This window comes from Ictalurus punctatus, unplaced genomic scaffold (assembly GCF_001660625.3).
Source record: "Ictalurus punctatus breed USDA103 unplaced genomic scaffold, Coco_2.0 Super-Scaffold_100046, whole genome shotgun sequence".
NCBI classification, from domain to species: Eukaryota; Metazoa; Chordata; class Actinopteri; order Siluriformes; family Ictaluridae; genus Ictalurus; species Ictalurus punctatus.
The window spans coordinates 4,109,298-4,134,903 of NW_026521087.1; the positions used below are offsets into that span (position 1 = coordinate 4,109,298).

At 40.2% G+C, this 25,606-nt stretch overlaps 1 protein-coding gene and 1 long non-coding RNA gene across 2 annotated transcripts in view; one reads left to right on the forward strand and one right to left on the reverse strand.

Annotated features, from left to right (window-relative positions):
- The window catches only part of LOC128630125 (plexin-C1-like), a 32,375-nt gene extending 16,406 nt beyond the window's left edge, over window positions 1–15,969 (forward strand). Inside the window, exons 11-17 of the mRNA XM_053678704.1 lie at window positions 19–195; window positions 1,912–2,014; window positions 6,770–6,949; window positions 14,383–14,544; window positions 14,639–14,741; window positions 14,850–14,939; window positions 15,703–15,969. Of these exons, the coding sequence (XP_053534679.1) occupies window positions 19–195; window positions 1,912–2,014; window positions 6,770–6,949; window positions 14,383–14,544; window positions 14,639–14,741; window positions 14,850–14,929 (805 nt within the window). The 3' untranslated portion in view covers window positions 14,930–14,939; window positions 15,703–15,969. The remainder of the gene's footprint in view (window positions 1–18; window positions 196–1,911; window positions 2,015–6,769; window positions 6,950–14,382; window positions 14,545–14,638; window positions 14,742–14,849; window positions 14,940–15,702) is intronic.
- Window positions 15,970–19,415: 3,446 nt separating this feature from the next.
- LOC128630218 (uncharacterized) lies at window positions 19,416–21,324 on the reverse strand. The gene is made up of 3 exons (XR_008394602.1): window positions 21,048–21,324; window positions 19,709–19,804; window positions 19,416–19,622 (listed from the first exon to the last, which is right to left on the reverse strand). It is a non-coding gene; the product is annotated as an uncharacterized LOC128630218 (long non-coding RNA).
- Between the last annotated feature and the right edge of the window lie 4,282 nt (window positions 21,325–25,606).

The window sequence follows — 25,606 nt, forward strand, 5'->3', positions numbered from 1 at the left end:
TATCGCTGCTTTTCCCAGGACACCAGTGTTGGAACGCTCTAATGACACACTGAGGTTCCACATTCCCAGTGGAAACAAAGAAACCGTGAGGATGTGTGTGGTGACAGCAGGTGGACGTTGTTATAGTAATGCCACCGTTACATATATTTCCCAGCCCACCTGTACTGAACTGCAGCCTGGAGTCACCTGGTCCAGGTAGAACACAGATAAAGGCAATAATTAACACAAATTAAAAATGAACAATAATAAAATAATTTTATTCAAATGCATTATTCATTTGAACAAGCATTTTGCTTGTGTATTCTGGTATATATTCAAAACCAGATTGTATTTTTGGTTTGAGTCTCATAATGCACATAAAATTCCCTATTCAGTCTTGTGTACATATGAAAACCAGTAAAGCAGAACGTTCAAGAGAAATGGACTTCCTGAGTCAGCTAGCTTTACTTGCTTATAATACACCGAAACTGATCTGAGGGGAAGCTATGGTTTAATTTGTACCGCAGAGGCAATAAAAAACAGGTCACAGGGCTGGGCAGGATCTTCTGGTGCTCTGAGTGTGAGGCCTGCTTAGTGATAAAGAAATAGTCACTTCCTGAAAGCACTACTGCACTGTAATGACTGGTTTCCCTTTGCTTTCACACATATAATATATATATATATATATATATATATATATATATATATATATATATATATATTATATATATATAATATTATATATATTATATAATATATATTATATATATTATATTATATATATAATATATATATATGTTATTTATATATATATATATATATATATATATATATATATATATATATATATATATATATATATTATAATATAATATATATATATATATATATTATATGTGTGAAAGCAAAGGGAAACCAGTCATTACAATGCAGTAGTGCTTTCAGGAAGCGACTATTTCTTTATCACTAAGCAGGCCTCACACTCAGCGCACCAGTAGATATATTATATTATATATATATATATATATATATATATATATATATATATATATATATATATATATATATATATATCACAAGTAATGGAGGCTGAGACGGAAGCAAAGCAAAAAAGACGAGTGTCATGATTCCCCCTTGAAGCAGCGTGCTCTAAGCGCGAATGTCCTCCTTGTTCTGTCATTGGCTGGGATTTCACGTGTGTCTGTATTGCTCTCAGCTGTTTAGACGCTGATCATGTCCACATATATACCGCGCGCCTCCAGCACACAACGCGAAAGATTATCATAGAGTTAGTTTAGTTCGTATAGAAGTCATAGTCACGGTCCATGTTTAGAATTAGTTCACGCTGGATTATCCGCTTCCAGTTCCTCGTCATAGTTCGTTTCTCGTTTTGTTTATCGACCCTGGTTTTCCGTGACCACGACCTAGATTCCTGCCTTGCCCCGTGTGTGCCTGTTTGCCGATCGCCTGACCTCTTGCATGTTTGTGGATTACGTTTTGGATCACGTTTTGGATTTGTCTGCCTGTCTCTCTTTCAAATAAACAACTGTTCATCCTGCACTTGCATCCGTCCTATCTCTGCTCCGTCACGATTCGTGACAACGAGGTCAAAAACAAGAACCAAGTCAAAACCAGAATCAACAACCAAGGTATAAAGGCCTTGGTCATGGCAGAAACAAAATGTAACTTAGCGTGTACTTCGCATAGACTTAATGTTCAAACGGGCTCTTTTATGTGTGGTGTGATTGTGTGTGAGATTGGATGCAGGTGTGCGTGATTAGAATGAAAGTGAATATTCTGGGAATTGAGGTCCATGTTTGTAGGCCGCAGTGCAGGATGGGAAATGTAGTCACTGGTTTGCTGTGATATGACACCATCCCTGCTGTTCTTAAGTCCTGTGATTTAATCAGTTATTGTTTATCTGTCATTCAGTGGTGAGAGGAAGATTCAAGTGTTGGGGAGCAAATTAGAGATTGTGGATACAGTCACTATTGATACATTTCCCAACGAGATCATCCTAAAGTCATACGACAAGGTATGAAACACACAGTGAAAAGACAACCTGCATGGAAGTATACACAATTATCTTTAATTTAGGAAAAGCATGAGACACACACAAGGAGGCAGGAAGTAGGAGTGCTGAGGGGGGGCCTGACTTTCAGGATTCCTTTAACTGTGACTGCTAAATTAATAGTGATACCTGTATAAGAATAAACATATAAATACATAGGCTACACAATTTTAAATTGAGTTATCACAGATTTATAGCAACAATTCTTTTTTTTTTTTTTTTAATTTAAGAATATTTATTGTAACAGAAGGTCTGGAAGACTTGTCTTTTTTGCACTTTCTGTTTCCTCAGTAACATGTAGCATTTTCTGCTTCTTTAAATTCAGGAGAAAAAAAAAACAGTGTGAGAATGTATATAGCTGTTTCATGTAAGTGTAACAGGACCTAACTCCTGTTGGAAAACTTGTTGACGTTTAAGAAGCACTGACATCGACAATCCTTGTATAAATTTAAAATAAACTTCTCTGAAAGAAAACTTCACCACATCAAACGATTATATAAATACACAACGATTCTTTGTTAATTAATACATTTGAATCCATTCATCATTAGGCTTAGATTATTTGGAGTGTCTGCGTCCCAGTGAATGAGCTGTTTAGAAAATTAATCAGCACTGTCTGATTTAAGAATTAAACCGCACTGTGATAGAATTATTGAAATCAACAAGCAAAATTAGACTATTATTCAGGTGTGATGTCATTACAGCACCCCCAATGTAAAACACCTTTTCATGTCCCTGTACACATGTCAAAAATTACAGTCCAAATAAAAGCATCAGTTAAGTATGCAAAAGAACATAAGCAAGAAAATCTAGGACTCAGCAAATGCTGAAATGGCTAAGATGGGAATTTGGCAAGATCTTATAGTTATAGTAAATTATGAACAGGGGACTGCACTCTATAATAATTGTACTATAATTATTATATAATTACAATGCTGTAATTACTATAAAAGATCTGAGAGGTGTTCCTGGATTTGGGCATGACAGTTGTCACAATTTGGATGGTTGAGCCAGAAGCAGATGCAGACGCAGATGCAGATAAGGACATTTATTTAACGAAACGTACTAAGAAACAAATACACTATGACAACCTTGAAACAAACTGTGGCAAGAAACAAACATCGAGACATGAACAACGGGAGTCTAAGACAAACTAATGGTGCAGACAAGGACTATTTATACCCATGAGTGCTCATTAACCAAAACATGAATCAGGTGCAGGTGGTCATGTGACAACTAGTGCAGTGCAGTGGCTGATGGGAAGTGGAGTCCAGAGTTTCCCGATACGTGACAGAACCCTCCCCCAAGGGCGCTACTCCCGGAGCGCCCAAAATTATACGTCCTCCATCTGGTGGTCCTGGCCCCCTGGAGAAAATGTCCCCCGCAAAACCAGGAGGCCGGGCGGCTTCTACAATGGCACAGGGGGGCCGAGATATTTCCTCGGTAGAGCATGACAGCGGCGCGACGTCCCCAGCTGAACTGGAAGGCCGAGAGAAGTCCCCCGTGCGGCCAGGGAGAGGAGCGTGGGTCTCCTCGAGGCAGAATTGGGGGAACGCTATTTGCCATCGAGCAAGCGGGCTGAGCGACGACCTCAGCCGAACGGGGAGGCTGAGCGACGTCCACAGCCGAACGGGGAGGCTGAGCGACGACCTCAGCTGAACGGGGAGCCTGAGCGACGTCCACAGCTGAACGGGGAGCCTGAGCGACGACCTCAGCCGAACGGGGAGGCTGAGCGACGTCCACAGCCGAACGGGGAGGCTGAGCGACGACCTCAGCTGAACGGGGAGCCTGAGCGACGACCCCAGCTGAGCGGGGGAGCCTGAGCGACGTCCACAGCTGAGCGGGGAGGCTGAGCGATGTCCACAGCTGAGCGGGGAGCCTGAGCGACGACCTCAGCTGAGCGGGGAGCCTGAGCGACGACCTCAGCTGAGCGGGGAGCCTGAGCGACGACCTCAGCTGAGCGGGGAGCCTGAGCGACGACCTCAGCTGAGCGGGGAGCCTGAGCGACGACCTCAGCTGAGTGGGGAGGCTGAGCGACGTCCACAGCTGAGCGGGGAGGCTGAGCGACGTCCACAGCTGAGCGGGGCAGCGGGACAGCCTCCTCGGCTGTGCAGGGCAGTGGGACAGCCTCCTCGGCCTGTCCCTCTGAGGTCGCCATGTTGACCTCAGGTGAGAGCTCCACAGCTGAACAGGGCAGCGGGACAGCCTCCTCGGCTGTGCAGGGCAGCGGGACAGCCTCTTCGGCTGTGCAGGGCAGCGGGACAGCCTCCTCGGCCTGTCCCTCTGAGGTCGCCATGTTGACCTCAGGTGAGAGCTCCACAGCTGAGACCTCCCCGTAGGCCTCAGGCTGGAGCTCTGCTGTACTCATTGCCCCCCCCCAAAAAAAATTTCTGGGCCAGCCTTCACCTCTGGACTGTGCAGCAAGGTGTGCCTCCCCTGCAGTGGAAAGCCCCAGATGCTCAGGTTACTTTGCTGGCTGTGTCGCAAGGCGGACTGTGGCGTGAGCGGAGCTTGGCGATGCGTGTCGGCGGACTGTGGCGTGAGCGGAGCTTGGCGGTGCGTGTCGGCGGACTGTGGCGTGAGTGGAGCTTGGCGGTGCGTATCGGCAGCCTGTTGGCGCAATGTGGCAAAGTACTCCGCTAACATTGGTGGCATCCTGACGCCCCAGATATCCATCTTGGCGCTCTGCAGCTCCTGATTGTAGGTCTTTCGTTCTGTCACAATTTGGATGTTTGAGCCAGAAGCAGACGCAGACGCAGATGCAGATAAGGACATTTATTTAACGAAACGTACTAAGAAACAAATACACTATGACAACCTTGAAACACACTGTGGCAAAAAACAAACATCGAGACATGAACAACGGGAGTCTAAGACAACGAAAGACAAACTAATGGTGCAGACAAGGACTATTTATACCCATGAGTGCTCATTAACCAAAACATGAATCAGGTGCAGGTGGTCATGTGACAACTAGTGCAGTGCAGTGGCTGATGGGAAGTGGGGTCCAGAGTTTCCCGATACGTGACAACAGTAAAGAATTTTTCCAACGTAACTATCATGTAATCCCAATCATTTAACTAATAATTCAAATCAGTTTTCTTTTAAAAGGCAGGGAATTTAACATGATGTCAAATAGTACTAGCAGACTTACAACCCCAATTCCAAAAAGGTTGGGACACTGTGTAAAATATAAATAAAAACAGAATGCAATGATTTGCAAATCTCATAAACCCACATGTTATTCACACTAGAAGATAGAAAACATATCAAGTGTTTAATCTGAGCAAATGTACCATTGTAAGGAAAAAATAAGGTAGTTTTGAATTTGATGTCCACACTTCTTAAAACATTTGGGACAGGGCAACGAAAGGCTGGAAAAGTAAGTAGTATTAAAAAGAAACAGATGGAACATTTTGCAACTAATTAGGTTAATTTGCAACAGGTCAGTAAGATGATTGGGTATAAAAAGGTTATCTTAGAGAGGCAGAGTCTCTCAGAAGTAAAGATGGGCAGAGGTACACCAATCTGTGAAAAACTGCGTCTAAAATTTGTGGAACAATTTCAGAATAATGTTCCTCAACGTAAATCTCATCATCTACAGGACATAATAACATCAAAATATTCTGAGAATCTGGAGTAATCTCTGTGCACAAGGGACAAGGGTGAAAATCAATATCGCATGCCGGTGATCTTCGGGCCCTCAGGCGGCACTGCGATAAAAACAGGCATGATTCTGTAATGGAAATCACTGCATGGACTCAAACACCTCCAGAACACATTGTCTGTGAACACAGTTCACCATGCTATCCACAAATGCTGGTTAAAGCTCTATCGTGTAAAGAAGAAGCCATACGTGAACATGATCCAGAATTGCCGCCGTCTTCTCTGGGCCAAAGCTCATTTAAAATGGACTGAGGCAAACTGGAAAACTGTTCTGTGGTCAGACAAATCGAAATTTTTTAAACCATGGATGCCACATTCTGTAAACTAGGAGAGGAGAGGGACCATCTGGCTTTTTATCAGCGCTCAGTGCAAAATCCTGCATCTCTGATGGTATGGTGGTGCATTAGTGCCTATGGAAAGGCAATCAATGCTGAAAGGTATATACAGGTTTTAGAGAAACATATGCGTCCAACCAGATTTCATCCCATCTTTACTTCTGAAAGACATGTTTTATACCCAATCATGTTACTGACCTGGTGCCAGTTAACATGATTAGTTGTAAAATGTTCCTCCAACTGTTTCTTTTTAGTAACACTTACTTTTCCAGCCTTTTGTTGCCCCCATCCCAACTTTTTTGAGACGTATTGCAGCCATCAAATTCAAAATTACCTTATTTTTTCCTTAAAATGGTACATTTCCTCAGTTTAAACATGGGATATGTTTTCAATGTTCTACTGGGAATAACATATGGGTTTATGAGATTTGCAGATCTTTGCATTGTTTTTATTTACATTTTACACAGTGTCCCAACTTTTTTGGAATTGGGGTTGTAGTAGAAGAAGTAAAAAACCAAAGGAGATTCTGTAGTGAAGAAAGGGTTCTTTAGGGAATTAAGGAAGATGGTGCCTGGATTGTGTAGCTATGTGGTTGAACACCCTTACCAGCAATCAGACCAATGCACATGCTGACCAGGCCAGTTTAATTTTTAACCAGCTGCACATACAAACATGCATAGCAGTTTCTATTCATTTATTATCTTTTCCATTCTCCTAGAGCTTTTGGTTTCACACTCATAAGCAGAGAGACTTCAGAGCTGCTGGGCCATTTACTGTCTCTCTAAGGGTGGTGAACTCAACAGTGGCCTGTTTAGGTACACTCTCTTACCATCCAGACCCAGAATTCACCAGCTTCACTACCTCTAAGGTGGTCAATGATGTGCTGGTCATCATACAGGTAGGACAGAATTTCAGAATGTGATTTCAAGCACACACATGTTGTTCTAACTGTAAAACAAACATTGGGCCTGTTAGATTTCCATGTATCCCAGGAATCTCAGATCATGCCTTCCAGCCTGTTCTACAATTATTTCTATTAACATTTAGTTCTGTGCTGCTATGAGCTAGAAAGTGTTATTTGCCTCAGAGCGTTTCAGATCGATCTGGGGAGCCTAAGTGAACACACACTGACACATGCATGCTCAAATAGACATCCGAGTTTATTCATGCAAACCAAGAGTATTTATACACATTGATAACAAGCAGTGCGTGGACAGTTTCTACTGGTCCAGGTGTCAGACAGATTTAAACAAAACACACAGCACATAGTCATAATACAAAATAAGTCCTGTGTCATGTTGACACGGAAATGCATAATAATATAATCAAGGATCGCAGTTGATCAGCTTATTTAAAGAGGTAATTAAATGAATACATTCATTATAGGTATTTGATAGCAGTTCATAATATAAGAGAGTACATGATATAAGAGAATTTCCTTTCAATCCTCTCTCTTATTCTAGCGTAGCATAGAATAAACCAAAAGGAATTCTCTAAAGTCATAGGTTAATATTACCCTTTAACAGGAAAGACATGATGTCTGTGAGACCACATCGGAGGCCGCTGAAACCGTGGCATCATGGTTATGAATGTAAATGTCAATTGGGGCCGAATGGGTCACCTCAGGGTAAGAACCATTATTGGAATGGCCAATTGGAGTAGAGCTAAAAAGATCTGTAGTTACAGAATCTTGAACTGAGGCTATACTACGATGAATACAGGCACAAATACAGGGGCCAAATAGGCAGATAAAATGAGAACCACAATAATAGGGAGGATGGCAGATGCGTAAGGGGCGGTGATCTTTGATACTTCAAGATAAAAACATACGGCGAATTTATTACCCTTAGGTAAACGGTCAGATTGATGAAAGGTTAGCGGTATCTGAGGGGCTTTAAAAGACCCTTCCACTTGACAGGAGTACTGGGGGTCCAGACAGTCATTAGGCCAATTAGTTTCACGGTCAGTGAGAACATAGTAGAGATCTTTACAATATGGAGTAGCACCTGGTTTATCAACGCCTACTAAGGGTTTATTTTTACTTGTGGTGACGTTAAAAGGAGTAATAACATAGCGACGCCGTGGATCAGTATTGTCGTAGCAGTGTCGTCTAAGACCGACGGTTACAGAGCACCACAGATGTTGATATGTTTCTCGCATAAAAGGTGAAAGGATGGAGGGTGCTATGCGGCATGAGAGCGCAGATAAAAAAGGGTGTGGTGAGGCGCATTTGCTTCACAGTAAGAACTGAATATTTATAGTATGCATTTTGATTGAAATGTTCAATATGTAAATCATCAGACACATCAGACTCAGCTGTAGGACTGTCAGAATTTGAAAAATGAGAATCATCAGGTTCATCCCATCCACCTTGGCTAGGAGGATCAACCCCACAAGGATATGTTGGGGGTATAAATATATATAGTAACAGGAACAGAAAAAGATAATAACGTAAAAACATGTAATTGATTTTGTGATGAGAGCTAATACAGGAAAAACTATATGTGTATGTGTAAAGTGTGAATCAGGTCAGCCAACAGGACAGGACTTCCTCCCTTTGTAGACACATTCACCGACGCTCAAACCTCTTCAGGGGTACAGGTACGGTCCCGAATGGGCAACCTGTCATAGAGAATAGGTGGAGGAAAAATAGAATGGACAGAGCTCATTTGTTAACAGCTTTTAACCAACTTGCATGTCTCCAGATTGGTCCTTCTGAGGTCATAACACCTGGTCTCCTGAGAAAAAAGGAGGTGTGATTTACTGTGAGGGGTAAAGGTAATTTAATTTAGCACGTACACAACACGTCAAGCAATTTAGACACGTAGTCGTCTAGATGAATATCAACACAAATTCCTGTGGTTTGAGAAAGGTTAGTAGACATTTTCCAAGCCATGGGGTAAGGTCGACCGAATAAATAACACCTCAAAGGGTGAAATGCCTGTGGTTTTAGATGGCATCATTCGAATTTCCGTAAGAACGGCAGGTAAAATTTCAGATCAGGCAGACATTAAAAAAGGACAATGTGATTGTGACTTAGCCGCCAATTTTGCATGACTGTCAGCTAGCGCATTCCCACATATCTCTACAGTGTTGCCAGTTAGATGCGCCTTTGTTTTGGCGATCGGGAGAGCTGTTGGTTTAGCACAGGAAGAGATTAGATTGTCGACTAGAGTGGAAGGTGAGATTGGCTTACCATCCGCGGATTTAGAACACGATCCGTCTACAAAAACATACTTACTGTTAAACAAAGGAGTATCAGACCGTTCAGATCGAATGCTACATGAAGAAACAATTTCTTTTAAACAATCATGATTTTCAGGTAAAGGAATGGTGTCATCCTGTGAATTTAGCAGACAAATTTAATGGTCAAATTTGCGGTAGCACAGAGAATAGTTTCATAACCACTTCTGCGCTGAGCCGTCATGTGTTGTGTTTCAATGTTGGATAATACCTGAAGGGCCATGTGAAACACCAAAGCGTGACAGAACCAATCATTCTGCATCTATTACCTACAGAGCAGCAGATCAGCCACTGCCCAGCCACTGCCCACAGACAGCCGGGTAGCCCAGCATGTTCCTGTGCCACCCCCAGAGTGTTCATGAGTGGGCAGATGGTAAAGTTTCGTGTAGTCGGGCAGACCCAGGACTGGAGGGGAAAAGCAGTTTTTAAATGTTTAAATGCAGAAACAGTCTCAGGTGTGTGTGTCACTGGAGTATGGGTCCCAGGAGTCAAAAGTGGATCGAATGTTCTACGATGACCCTGAGCTGTTTTGTAGCAGGCAGCTGAGAAGTCATCACAACTGCCATCCGGCCGTCTGACAGCCTTCTCTGTCCTTTTGATAAGAGAAAACCCAAACATTTCACTTCTGTTTTACATAGGTGCAATGTTGTACGTGAAACCTTGAATCCATTGTGAGCCAGATGTTCTAGCAGTCTCAAGGTTGCACTTCAGCAGTTTCTGACTCAGCAGTGATCAGAAGATCGTCCCGTATCGCAGCACATGAGCGTCGTCATGGAGATCTTGCAAGGAGTCTCACCACACCACAAAAAAAACACGGGGGCAACGTAGCCCTTTGTCAGGTGTGTCCAGGTCAGCTGGTGTCCCCATGCGTAAATGCAAACAGTGGTTGAACACTGAAACAACAGAGCACAATCTACCACGCTAAACCACGCATGGTGTGAAGGTATTCATGTAATAATAGAAGGCACATTAGAACAAAAGGAGAAATACAACATTGAAACACAACTTCCGCCTGAGGTCTTGTGTTGAACAGGCTTGGGAACAGGATTTAACAGGCATGTTATACGGGCCTATACAGGGCTTCAGAACACCTTGCTGTAAAAGAGAATTAACAATAATAATCAATGCAAGGGTTTTCGATTCAGACAAGGGATATTGTTTTACATACACAGGATGAGAATGTTTTGACTTAGATGATAGGACGTTGCATGTCCTTGTGATCTGCCCAGAGAGTTAGGCAGAGTCTGTAACCTTGGATCTGATTCTGAATGAGACACATTGAACAGCTGATTTAGGAGATTTACTGAGTTTCCACAATCAGAGGTTTAGAAATTTAGAGCCTGAGAATGCAAAATTAAAAGGACACTCCGGCATGTTTACGTTCACACATTCATATGTGAAAATTAATTCATGATCCAAACGTTATAATAATTTGTACTCCTATTCATAACAGTCCCTGAATATTATATACAATGGCAATAATAAGAGAGTCTTTCGTTTGCATTAAAATTACGTATTAGCGTGCCGTTCTGTCCGCGAGAGCAGCAGCAGCAGGGCCCTCTCTCTCGTGCGCTCTCCCCCTCTCTCGCACGCTCTGTGTTTAGATTAACGTCACCATGGAATTCAAAACACTTTCATTCAGTTTCCAAACAGGGAAACACATGGAATTCAAATTAAAATTAAAAGAATTAAAAGCTACGTTTAAGTATGATCGGCACACTGGGTCACAAGAGCTCTGTGGGCATCCCTACTGATTGTGGTAATAATAATCCTGCTGTACAGGATTATGTACAGGTGGTGGTGGAAACGTATCTGATTGATGGTTTGATTGGGACATCGTCCTCCCTGCAGCAGCGGGAGGTGGGCCATACATCTGAGGAGCGGGCTGATACTGACCAGGATGATAATATGGGACAGATTTTGCCGGAAAATACTGTAGGCCACCTCTTACCATAGAACCACGACCACCTTGACCTCTCTTTTGCAGCTGATCTCGTTTTTTAGCCCTACAGTCACGAGCCCAGTGGCCAGGTTTCTTACAATAATGACATGATGTGCCTAAACGATAATCAGGACTGGTCAATGGGAGATGAGCATGACAGGACAGCGCTCGCGCTGGGTGCGTGGGCAGTTTAGCATGAGTAGGTTTTTGCTTTGAAATTGGAGCAGCAGCGGTGCTGGAATTATACGACAGCGGAACTTTAGTTCTACATGGTGGTGCGCGAGGTGTCTTATCATTCACATGAAACACTTTAGGGAGTTTGTCCTTAAAATTATAATGTTTAGTCCATAAGGGGAGTAGGCGAAGCCATCCCATATAACATTTTGCCATATACTCATAATCCCAAGACAGATCACCTTCGCCGTCATAAATCATTCATTTGATCTGAGCAAATACACGCGGCTCAAAGGAGCCACGGAGTGAAATAATTTGAAGCTGCGGCGCCCATGCAACTGACCAGCCGTATAAACAATCTAAATATGGAACTGTATATAATCCACCTAACACGGTCTCGATCCAATCTCTTGGTGTCATGCCAGGAGACAGAAAAAGAACCGGGCTGGATGGTGACCCTCCCATAACTAACTTGGAAAACAACACGCACAGTAACACAATAATACTTAACACAGAATACTACAATACAAATATAACACTCTCTTAGGCAAACCACACAGACAGTTTTGCAAATTATTCTACAAATATAAAATACAATTATTAGATTAGTTGGGCATAACGTTACAGAGGATCATAGACCAGAGTAGAGATTATTGGTGACAGATAATCACTCACTTCTCTAATTATAATTATGGGTACGAAATTACACCGCACCAGAGAGGAAAAAACACTCACCTGGCCTGGAGTAATCCCACTTCTGACACTAGGGCCTCATTTTTCAAGTTGGATATAAATGCATTTATTCGTAAATTGTTTGCACGAGCATTTACACAAGAAATGTGGCGTTCATGAATATCCCATAAATTCACAACAAAAAATCCTACTCGTGCTCCTGCGTGTGTGAAAATTTATGCATAAGAAGATTAATGTGATCTACATGAATTACTGCACTTTTATTTATGGAATATACTGTTGAGTTTAAATTGCTTTTTAAAAATTACATTTACTGCATTTATCAGACGGGCTTTTCCAGAACAACTTATAGAAGTGCTTTGAGTCTATCAAAAAAAAACATCCTCATACAGATTCACTAGGTCAGGACTAAGAGTACTATCGAGAATATTTTGTGAAAACATTTACACACAACTTCACAAAAAGAGTGATAAATGAGGTCCATTGATCAGAACAATATAATTCACAAACCATCAGGTAAAACCAGGGGAAATTAATCCTTCAGACTTTCACTGCTAGACCATGAGTGTTAAATTGCCTTCACTGAAAGCACGGTTTGACTTTCCCTGCTCTAATATGACTCATTTTAATTACAAAGGTCTTGATACATAGGTAAAGAGATTAACTGAATATCCTGAAGACATCCTGAAGTAAATATCCCGAAGAAAGACTTTAGTGTGAACAGGCATGTGCCAATAATCAGTTACATAGCACAATATTGGCTTTGTGGACATTTCAATTGAACATTACTCATTTATTTAAGCTGAGAAGCTAAGGAGACTAACAAAGTATTGTGATAATATTGCAAAACATACTCGACTCTCACAAATGATATCTACAGTCATGTGAAAAAAACAAGTACACCCCATGGAAATTGTTGGCTTTTTGACATTGAAGTTGAAATACTTGAACAAAACCACAAGGAAAATGAACTTTTTTGATCATTTATTCAACAGAATTATCAATAGATGTGATATTGTTTGTGGAAAAAGTAAGTATGCCATTGGCCTCAGAAGCTAGTATTGCCCCCTTTAGCAGAAAAAAAATTCTTGTAGGCGTTTTGCATAATTGTCCACGAGGCTTGCTGGAATTTTTGACCACTTTTCCATGCAATATTCTTTCAGTCTTTCATGTTTGGGGGTTTCCTTGCATGATCTGCCATTTCAAATTCCCCCACAAAATTTCAGTGGAATTCAAATCCAGGCTTTGGCTAGACCATTCCATAACCCTCCATTTCTTCATTTTGAGCCATTCCTTGGTGGATTTGATAGCATGCTTAGGATCATTATCCTGTTGAAAGGTCCACTTTTGGGTCAACTTCAACTTTTGGACAGATGGCCTCAGATTATCACTTTTGATATGATACTGAATTCATATTTGAATCAATGGGTGCAAGCTGTCCAGTCCCTGAGGCGGTGAAGCAACCCTGGGTCAAATTTCTCTTTCTGATTGTAGAAGTATGCACTTTGACACCAACAGTTGCAAGACTTGTGATGAAATTTGGGGTTCTTGGAGACTTCTTTTTGCTTCAGACGGTCTGATCTTGGGCCTGAATTTGCTGGGACGGCCAGTCCTGGACAAATTGGCAGTCATTTGAAATTTGTAGATTATTTTCCTTACAGTGGAATGATGTATTCCTAATAATTTGGAGATCTTCTTAAATCCCTTGCCAGACTTTACAGGCATCCACAACCTTTTTTTCTGAAGGTCTTACAGAACTCTTTAGATCTTGGCATGATGACACCACACACCTCAGTAACAAAGGGAACATCAGACACTAGATATGAGAGGGATATAAATAAGACCGGTTCCACCTGCACTCTCTAAGCAGGTTCTAATCACTGGCACCCGATCTTCAACACGTGATTCTAATTTTATGGATTTGAAGGTGTGATTAAAGTAGGGGTGTACTTACTTTTTCTTATGTGTTTTTTGTTCATTTAAATTGTGAAGATTACTACAAAATTTAAATTTTATGTGTCATTTGATAGTGTATCAATTTTATTAATAAGCACTGTTTCAAATGTTTGCTTTTCCAAATATGCAAAAAAAAAAAAAAATCATGATATAAAAGCTTAATATTGGCACATGCCTACTTGGTAAACTGCAGTGGTTTGGAATGGGTATGCAAATGCTTTTGTGTTTTGATCTTTAAGGTAAAATACTACAAGTGTCATGTCCAATATAATAAAGAGTCTATTTGGCATATTTGCTTTATTGCTTCTACTTACCACCTTTAGAAAAAGGAAGACAGATTGAATTTGACTGAAGAGGAGCTAACGGTGTGGGGCATACAGGAAGAAAAGCAGTTTGAGTGTAAAATAGTGGAATTTAAGTCCAGTGCTGTGACCTGTAGGATTTCAGGAGATAAGGATGGTGAAATCAAGCTGGACTCACTCAGGGTATGACTTTATTTCTGTTATTATGCAAAAAATTAGTTTGAACCCTAAAAAGACCACTGCTGAATAGTAATGTACGTGTTTTGTTTTGTTTCAGATTAGACTTGTCAATGTTACTGAAACTGTACTGAAGACACCGGGGGCTGCATATCCGTTTATACTTGTCGCATTAGTCATTTTGATTGTTCTTGGTGCTGTTGGTGAGTATTGACCAGGTTGGGATTTCTGTGTTTTCTTCTTAGTATATTTGTCCATGGTTACTCGCTCACCTTGATGCTTAGTATTTCTGAATCGGTCTGTTTGTCTAGCTGGGGTATTTATCCACCGTAAGAGCCAACGGCAGATGAATGCACATCTGGAACCGATGCAGAATGAGATCAGAAATTAGATCAGACAAGGTAAATCCCACTTAGAAGAGTTTGTCTGCTGCAGCTTTATATAGAGAGTATATATATATATATATATATATATATATATATATATATATATATATATAGTGTGTGTGTGTGTGTGTGTGTGTGTGTGTATATATATATATACACATATATATAATTTTTTTTTTTTACATATTTGAACAAGCAAACATCTGATCCTCTTTAATATAGAAAAAATATTAATTTATAAATAAAGGTGATACACTATCAAATAACACATACAATTTAGATTTTTCAGTAATCTTCTCAATTTCAATTAACAAAAAACAGACCAGTCACATGTAAAAAGTAAGTGCACCCCTACATTTATCACACCTTTAAATCCATAAAATTAGAATCAGATGTTAAAGATCATGTGAAAGTGATTAGAACCTGCTTAGAGAGTGCAGGTGGAACCGGTCTTATTTATACCCCACTCATATCTAGTGTCTGGTGTTCCCTTTGCTATTGAGGTGTGAGTTGTCATCATGTCAAGATCTAAAGAGTTCTGTAAGACCTTCAGAAAAAAAGGTTGTGGATTCCTATAAAGTCTGGCAAGGGATTTAAAAAGATCTCCAAATTTTGTGAAATACATCATTCCACTGTAAGGAAAATAATCTACACATTTTTTTGTGATACAGTTTTATTTGTATAGCGCTTTTTACAATTGACATTGTCACAAAGCAGCTTTACAGATATATATAAATTCCAATCTAATTTTTAAATTGATGAATTTGTCCCTAATTAGCAAGCCAGAGGTGACTGGGACAAGGAAAAACTCCCTGAGATGATATGAGGAAGAAACCTTGAGAGGAACCAGATTCAACCCATCCTCATCTGGATAACAACAGATAGTGTGATTATGAATAAATCCCTTCTATAACTGTGTGCTACATGATAAAACAACATGATGAAACATCAGTTACAGTCCAATTCCATCTCCATGGCTTCCCAGTGTCCCTAGGTTGTCAATAATGGGGTCATCCTCAGCAACAGTGAATACCTGCCGACAACTGACTACATATATATATATATATATATATATATATATATATATACTGACTATATATATATATATATATATATATATATATATATATATATATATATATATATATATATATAATATATATAATATATATATTATATAATATATATAATATATATATTATATATATATATATATATAATATATATAATATATATATATAATATATATATATATATATATATATATATATATATATATATATATATACATATACATATACATACACACACACGTATATAAATTTCCTTTCATTAATACATATTGAAGTAAATAAAATATAAATAAATACATCTAAACTGAACCAAAAATAACACTCCTAATAAACACCACGAGGCTTCAGTGCTTTCTTTCATTTCTTTTCTTTTATGTACTGTATAATGACAGTGGACGCTTCTCAACCGCTTCGGGAAAAACTATCAGTGTTGATAGTTCCAGTAATCGGTTATCTGTGCCGATTAATCGGCAAAACCGTTAAGCGAGTCAGAAATGCGAGATGTACCACATTACAAATGTTTGAGAAAAATACACAGACACTTCAACAAAAAGAATCTTTTTCACCTGTTTTTAGGGGTTTATCAAGGATCCACAGTTTCCTGTAACAATTTCATGTATGCACAATAACATTTATGTGCTATTAAAGTGTTTACAATAATGTAACTGGATAGTCCACATCATGCATTGTGATAACCTATGCAGCCTATTTATATCCTTATACAACAATTTATTTAAAAAAATAATAAAAATCATCATACACTACATGTACACTGTTCAGAAACAGGCTATATCATCAAAACCAGATATTGCAATCTCTCATCCTATATGTTCACAGTTTACTGTTTTGAGTCTTGAATCTTCTTTAAGGAACTTATCTGTACCATGGATGCCCAAGCCATTTTAGAAATAAGATTTGCCCATTGTTAAGAATGTTAAAATGTTCCAGGTTGGAACATGTGGTCTTGCTATGATGTAAAAGAAAAAAGAAAAAAGAAATTAAGAATAATTTTTCAATATCAAAGCAATTCTCTGAAATAAACCAGTGTAAATGTTGCACTCACGTAATCTATTATTTATTTACACTATTGTTTCCCATCTGGACAAACTGGACCTGCTTTAAACTATACCTTATTTTAATTCAGTTAGTGTAATATAAATATAAGGAATATAAACATGAGGAGTTTGGGCTCTCTGCAGATCCTGCAGTTTGCCAACTTCTTACCTGTAGCTGCTTGGGCTCTTCAGCAACCGGACGCACTGTAGGCCTCTCACGCAGCATTCTCTTCACACTGTGGCCCTAAAGAAAATTCAAGACAACCGGGTGATTCCCAACTTTGAAATAGAGTAGAATGTCTCCTTGACTCCTTCCTTCAGTCCTTCAGCCTGTCAGGACGTCTCTCAACATTATCGATGCATCAACTGTTTAAATGCCCTCAGAAGAACTGAGCGCATACGCAGGTGCTTCCTACTCCTAACTGCTAATTATTCCAGTGGTCTAAACTCTCCACCTTCACATAAATATCCACAAAGAAATGAGGTAATAACAGCAAAGAAATTAACAATTATAATTTAAAATAATAGCTATAAAAGTAATAAAAATCATAATTAACAATAAAAAAATAAATAAACAATAGTTAAGAATTAAAAATCCTTGGATCAGTTGAATTTTCATAAAGCATGCCCATATTAAAAGTCGGGTGATGAAATAAAATCTAGAGGCAAAAACCTACAACTTTCTAAAATGTTTAACTTTCTAAGGCCATCACCTTTTAACTTTCAAGTGATGTCCAATGATGTTCAGACTGATGATGAAAAGCAAGTAAGGCCATCTCATTTGGCATCAAGGAGAAAAAAATGTCAAGGAAATAAAGTGAGGAAAAGCAATTGATTGCCTTCAGAACAGTACAGGTTTGGCCAGTGATTACTTTGTGGAGGAATGAGATACGCTACAAAAACTAGGTAATGCAGAAAACTCAACAAATACAGTATTTTGCTTTGTTAAACCTGCAGTATCAAGTTCAAAACTGTCTCCTTACCTTACCCTGATTTGCAATGGTAAGCTTACAATAAAGATTTATAATTTGAGCTGTCCGGTCGGATTTAGCAGGACATTTGCGTGGCCTTTAATGTCACCCTGCCTTTGCGTGGTTAAGTCACGTCCATAAACAGAAAGAAGAGCAGGCTACTATATCATGCACATGGGTGCTGAGGATGGTGGGGTGTTTGTAGCTTGTCCTGAAAGAGTTGCTTAAACTTAAACGTATTTAGATGGCTGCTTTAATGTGGATTATCTAAACGCATCATCATCACCACAGACATCTGGGGAATCACCTGTTATTAAAACCAAGAAAGCTCGAACTTCAGAGAGCCTGCAGTCAAAAATGGAACACACAGAGCCCGTGCTACAACGAGAGTAAATAAATATCGGCATGGCTTTTGAGAGGTGACGAAAACTCCAAGATCTGAAGGGATTGAAGACTGACGCAGAGATTACTTTTTTTTCTGCAGGACACGTAAGACATTTCAGTGGCTCAATAGGGAGCTAGCTAACATTAGTGCACTTGTGAGCTTGATTCAGCTAGGTATCGAGTTTCCCGACCTCTACTACAAGAAAACTGTATCTGCCCCACCTCTGTTTTCAAGTGTTGGATACAACACTTATATACACAATATACAAGCCATGGCGGTAGGGTAGGGACACACACACACACACACACACACACACACACACACACACACACACACACACACACACACACACACACACACACACACACACACACACACACAGACACTTGTGCAAGTCTATATCATGGGACTACATGCAGGATCCTCCGATGCAGGGACCTGCATTTCTAAAAGGTTTAGGAGCAAACCAAAGACAGATTCAGGTTTCAGTTGAAGCTGTAAAAACATCTGTCTTCAAATTAAAGAAAAAATGTTAATAAAACAATGTGACATTTTTACACATTCTGGGGACAATTTCTGGTAGACCAAACTTGTGAGGACGAGCGAACACACACTATTATTCTGGTATTAATAAAAATTGTAGGTACTTGTGAACAATCTGGGGACGGAGTTTACAAACAATTGGGAAGGCGCTATAATGCATATTTCCAAGATAATTGATTAAGTCACATGAATAACAACAGGCCTTTTATTTTTAATCTTAAACATTTTGCCATTTGCAATGCAGTATTTTTGCATGATAGTGTTTTCAGGCAGTTACTAATTAACACTCAAAAGTTTGCCACAAATAAAATTTTTAAAAAGTAAAAAAAAATACAATTGTACAATACAAATTTCCAGCCATAAACATAATAATAATAATAATAATAATAATAATAATAATAATAATAATAAACTAAAACTACCATTGATCTGTGCAAATAAAACGAAATGAAACCATTCACACTGTTTCTGGGTTACATTTTCCTTTTAAGAGCAGTGATTCTATTCTTTACAAATAACTTAACAGATAACCAATCCCTGCCTTTCAGTGCAACAGGCTCAGCTTTTACACAGGCCTCACAACTGTGCAAGTTTTGATGAACCTGCTCAGATGTTTTTCAACCGCTTTCACTTCACTGGACTCCCATTTCTTTTCTTTACCACCTTTACACCTGAAGAAATGCAAGATAAAGTTAGTCAAAACATACAATGTCTTTCAATTTCATGAAAACAATCATGTTTGTTTATCAGACAACACCTTTGGGAACAGATGTGGTACTGGGTGGTTCTGTTGCTTGCTCAGATGAGGTTTCCTGGGCTTGCTCTGTAGATGGTTTCAGTTCTGCCTCAATATCTACTTAAACACAGAACAAGTGCACTCTTCTTGAATAAATCCTAAACGATTAAGGACACCTCATAATAATAATAAAAATAATAATAATAATAATTATTATTATTATTATTATTATTATTAATAATAATAATAATAATAATAATAACTACAGGTTGTGCATTTTCTGAAGAATACAGTGATTGTGGAGCTTAAAATGTGGTCACTATGGTGTTGCTAGGTGGTTGTGGATACAATTATACAAGTTAAGATGCTATTTACCAAGTCATTAGGGATTACATAAAGGCCTAGCTAACCTTCCATCTCCCATATACCATACTTGCTAGAAGTAATTTAGGTAGTGTAGAGGCTGGTCCCAAGAGAGAGAAACACAATTGGAGGGTCTAATACTGGCATAACACTATGTGAAATGGAGCTGTGGAAGAGCAACAGAGAGAGAAATAGCTTCGGTGCAGCAGTGTTAAGGAGTTAGAGGCAATGAGATTAGTATTCGTAGACTTACAGTGAAGGTGCATCGTTACAGCCGCAAAAAAATTGGCATTAGTAAAGAAGTGCATAGCTGAGGTACAAGACTGTGGTCAGAGACATCCCTCAGCATCATTAATGGGGCACTAGAAAAGAAATAGTTGGAGTAATTTAGGATTAGCAGAAAAACAACGTGACTAAGGTGCAGTAATGCACTGGTGTCGCTGCTGAGTAGTTAGATGAGAGAGCATATTGCAGCAGTGCTGACATGGATCTGAAAATGAAAAACTTACAGTGCATAAAACCAGGAATATGACACGCATAACACAGACCAGTCACCACGTTGCAGTGAAGCAGTGTCTGAGAAGGTAGGAGAGAGGGCATCTTGCAACAGTATTGAGGCAGTCCTGGTAAAAGTACATGAAATTAAGTTTGGAAAATACATAGCACCGCTGGGGTGCAGCTTTGAGATGGATGGGTCAAACGAGCATAGTCTGCAAGAGAGAAGCTCAAGAGGTTAGCAAATGCATAGCCTGGTTGAGGTGTGGCATCTCATAGCGTTGTCATGGCTGAAGTATATGAGGTAGGTGAGCAAAGTCCACATGAGAAAAGCAGAAGGTATTAGTACATGCAATGCAAGTTTAAGGAGCAGCACTGCATAAAGCTCATAACTGAGGTATATGAGAACAGAAAGCATTCCTTTGCCTACATTGGCAGAATACGTTGTGCAGACATAGCATTTACTGTTTGGAACTCGCATGAATTAAAGCAGTTTAATTACCTGGATGTGGGAAGCAGATTTATGCTGTGAATGTTGGGTGCACTGGGTAACATCTCCAGAGGTACCACCTGACTCCAGAAGATTAGTGTTTGCGTCCATTCCACACTTTGTCACCTGAAACAATAAATTGTCACTGTTAAATATAAAAGTAGAGGGTAAATCCTGTTACACAAACAGCATGTAGCATGTGAGCAGTGCCATATAGTGACTGACTGGCACTGTTCTAAGCATCCCTAGACACTCTACATCCATCCCTACACACTCTACAAGCTCAGAATATCAGTTTGTATGTATTGGCGGTGTACTGGCAGTGTGACGTACTGCGAACGTGCTAAAGTCGAAGAGGGGGTGTGAGGTGAAGTGTTTCGTCGCCGCGGGATTGCCGAGGGTGTTCTTGGGGTTTCCCAAGTAACGGGATCCCGTCTTGCCGTCAGGAAAAGCCACGGGTGCAGCCAGGGTGCGGGGTCTTCGCTCGCGTTGGGATTGTCTGTAAAACACACAGCAAAGGTTATCGCATGCACACTGAGAGCCTCCTCTCCCTTGTGAGTGTAGTATCGCCCTTTTTATACTCTCCCGTCGCCTGCTGGATGGTGGAATTTTTCTGTGCCGCCCGCCATTCAGCAGCCGTGTGTGTGTCGGCGGCCCCGTCCCGCCGCCACGCGTTTTCCGGCTGTCCAGAGCACTGGTGGTGCTGAAGCGGAACTGTCTCCTCAGCACCCCAGCGGCAGTCGCAGGAGGAGCGATCTTTGTTTCTTGTGCGTCGGCCGCAGTATATACAACAAAGAACAATGTACAGTCCCACTATACAAATAGCTCATGTACATATCGCATATGTAAAGTGTACACAATACTATATACATATTGCATTCACCAACTTGTTGAGTTTGAATTCCACCTCTACAGCATGTTGCAGCAAAGAACAGAACTCTTGCTACCACAGACTGATAGAACATCTGCAGTAGCTTGCTGCTCATGTCAAAGGACCTGAGCCTCCTTAGAAAAAGCTCTCTACTCTGTCCCTTCCTGTAGAGAGCTTCAGTGTTTTCCGACCAGTCCAGCTTGTTGTTGTCCAAGATTTTATTCTCCCTTGTTTTGCATTTTACATATTGTGTGAAGTTTGTAAGGGTTATAGAGAGGGGGACATGGTTGATGTCCCCGTTTATTATTATGAGTACGCTTGGATGTTGTATTTGAAGTTTTGCAACAGTGGAGTGGATGATGTCACAGGCGCGTGCTGCCACTGCCGATGGTGGACTGTACACAGTCACAATAATGCCGTGAGAGAACTTCCTGGGCAAGTACTATGGTCTCAGCTCCACAGCCATAAGCTCTAGATCTGGAGTACACATGCTCTCTTTCACCATTGTGTCTCCAGCGTCGCACTATTTTGAGTTAAGAAAGACAGCTATACCTCCTCCCTTCTTCTTCCTGCTCTGTTTTCTCTGTCTGCTGGCGCGACCAAAGAATCAGGAACGTTCCCTGTTAGCCATGTCTCCGTGAAGCACAACAAACTGGCCTCCCTGTACTTGCGCTGGCAACTCGTCAGTGTTGCAATCTCGTCTGACTTGTTGGCCAGCAAACTTACATTCCCCATAACAAATGATTGAAGGCAAGGTTTGAGCCTCCTTTTTCTCTCCCGCTTCTTCCGAACTTTTGCGTCCGCTCTAGTCCCTCGCCAGTGCCTCTGTAGCTCCGCTGGTATGTCCGCCGGCGAAGCCGCCACTCAAGTCTGATACATCAGGGTCTGCTCCCTTGAATAGACAAGCATTTTCCAAGTAAACTTGGTGCGTCCGAAAAAATACGGCAAGAAACGCAATTAAAACTACAAAATTCAGGCACACATATAGACAATAAGGTGAAAATAAAAGTCTGGTGTAAAATCCAGAACGATAGAAAATCAGAAAGAGGTGCAAAAGAAGTTAAAGTTAAAAAACTGCAGGAGCTGCTGTAACTGGCTGCCGCTCATGTCGGCACCTAACTAGATGTCATCAAAGAAATTATTCTGCTTAACCCCAAATAAAGATCAGCTGTTACTGTAGGATTTTCTTGACATCATCTTGGATTCATCTGACTGCTGAAGCCATGGTCCATAAAGAGCCTACAAAGCCTGTAGACGGTCTCGCTGTCAAAAGGTATCGATCAAAAGGTATTGATTTACAAAAGGACAAGAAAAAAACTTACCAGGGAGGCTATATGGCAGAGACGTATGGCAACATTATAGGAGCTGCAGGAATATCTGACAAGTACTGATTACTGTCTGCATGTGACAATAATCTCTCGTATGTCTGGGCAATACCTTTCTCATAAAAACAAACATCCAAGCTCAACTAAATCGCCTAAATTCATGGTACAAAATATGTTATGGTCTGATTATTCCGATTCTGCAAGATATATTCATACTATTATTTCAAAAGGTATGTTTAATGCAAAAAAAAGCACATCAATAAAAGAACACCATACCCGTGGTGAAGCTTGGTGGTGGCACCATCATGCTTTATGGATTTTCTTCAGCCAGAACTGGGGCTTTTATCAGGGTGGAAGGAATCATGAATAGCTACAAATACAGGGCGATTTTAGTGTAAAAAAATTCAGTCATCTGCATTGTATTTCAGATTCCCCCAAAAAGAGATTCTTACTTGCAATATAATCCCACTTATATGCTTGCCTTACGAACTTTAGCTAATGCTCAGTAATGAGTACCCCTTCTTACCTTATCAGGCAGAGTCCGGGACCTCTTGGCTCAGAACCTTCTGTGTAGGAAGCCGGTCTTGTGGAGCAGGAAGAAAATAATAAAAGAAAGAAAGAGAAAATTGCCTATGACTCAATCAGGAGTCGTTACTAGTTATTTGAAGTGTATTCGAATCACCCACGATGAGGCTTCGGTTTATTGGTTCAAAATAACAATATTTAACATAGGCGTCTCATCACTCGAATGATGGTGCGTACATAAGAGTCTCATCACTCTGTTGATAATTGAGAGTAAATACATTTACATAAGTATGTAGTATATAGGATATAGGAACATACAGACACTTTTACAGAAGCATCTCATCACTGCGATGATAAATGCCTAAGTTAGGCATACATGAAGACATAAAAACATGAGCGTCTCATCACAATAATGATAGATGCGTAAGTTAGGCAAACATCACACACAAAGACGGAAGCGGCCTCATCATAAGGAAGATAAATGCATTATGTTAGGCACACTTAAAGACAGACAGACAGACAGACAGACATGACAGGTTTACAGCCCCGTAGGGCTTGAGTGGCACAAGAGCGAAACCACGGCGTAAATTTTCACCTCGAAGGTTCCATTCAGCTATATATACTCTTCAGATAGACAGGAAGTAGTCTCCTAATATGGGTATGAGAGCTAAGTCACTTATTCAACAGTCATGTTATTCAGAGCCTGAATGGTATCTTATACACAGACTGTATGTTTATTTCTCTTCTTATATTATATAACATATATCTGGCTTGATCAACATGGTGTAGGCAGAAACTCATTTGATTAAGAGCTTTATGCAGCTGTTGTTTTAATATTCTTATCTGTTCGTGCGTCCATTCGCTGGATTCAATCTCACTGTCCACTTGTTGGAGAGATATTTCAGAGAGCCGAGGCCCATATCTCTCGGCAAGCTGCCGTGAGGGGAGACCAGGTTTCGGAAATGTTTGTGTAGCGCTCCTCTTGAACTCCCGGTAGAGTGTAGGATGCTTTTGGGTACAGTAGGTTTGCCGGTAGTGCCGCTTTCTCTCTGAGCTCCTTTTCTTCTTATCCTCTCTCAATTTTTCTGCTTTCTCGTTGCATACCTTTTTGTATGATTAATGCATTTTAGATTATACAGCATAATTAAACAGCATATACACATCACAATTAAGCAGCATACATTTATACCACAGAATCATTTATTCAATCTTTCCTTGTGCCTTTATGGTGACCTTAGGTAATAGCCATGATCATGTTCAATTATTTAAATATTCTTCTACGAATCCCTGATTGGCCTCGAGTTCCTCAGCTAGTAGTTGCAGAGATTCCATTACTGCTTGTAAGCTGAAGATGAAAAGGAATTTCACCTTTCAGCACAACAATGACCCAAAGCATACATCCAAATCAAGGAATGGCTTAACCAAAAGATTAAGTGTTATTGAATAGCCTAGCAGAGAGAGAAGATAGTTTGTATATATTGTAACCGTAGTTTTGACAGGTATAGGTCAAAGGTCAAAAAGATACACATTCTAACTCTCTATATCTAGATCAAAGGTCATGATCATAAAAATATGAATAGTTATGTTAAATCTGGATCACATCCATTCGTGACCATATATGGTGCTGCCATGTGTGTTTTTCCGCCCCACACGTTGCGCACACCTGGTACATCTTTTCACATAGAATATGAAACTCTCTGTGGTAGGACATAAAAATATATATAGTTTTGTTAAATCTGGTTCACATCCAAATCGTGACCATACCTGGTACGACCATTTGCCCCCCCCCCACCCCAACCCCTCCCCAACCCCTCCCCACACAGACAAAAGTTGCATAGTCATGTTTTTCC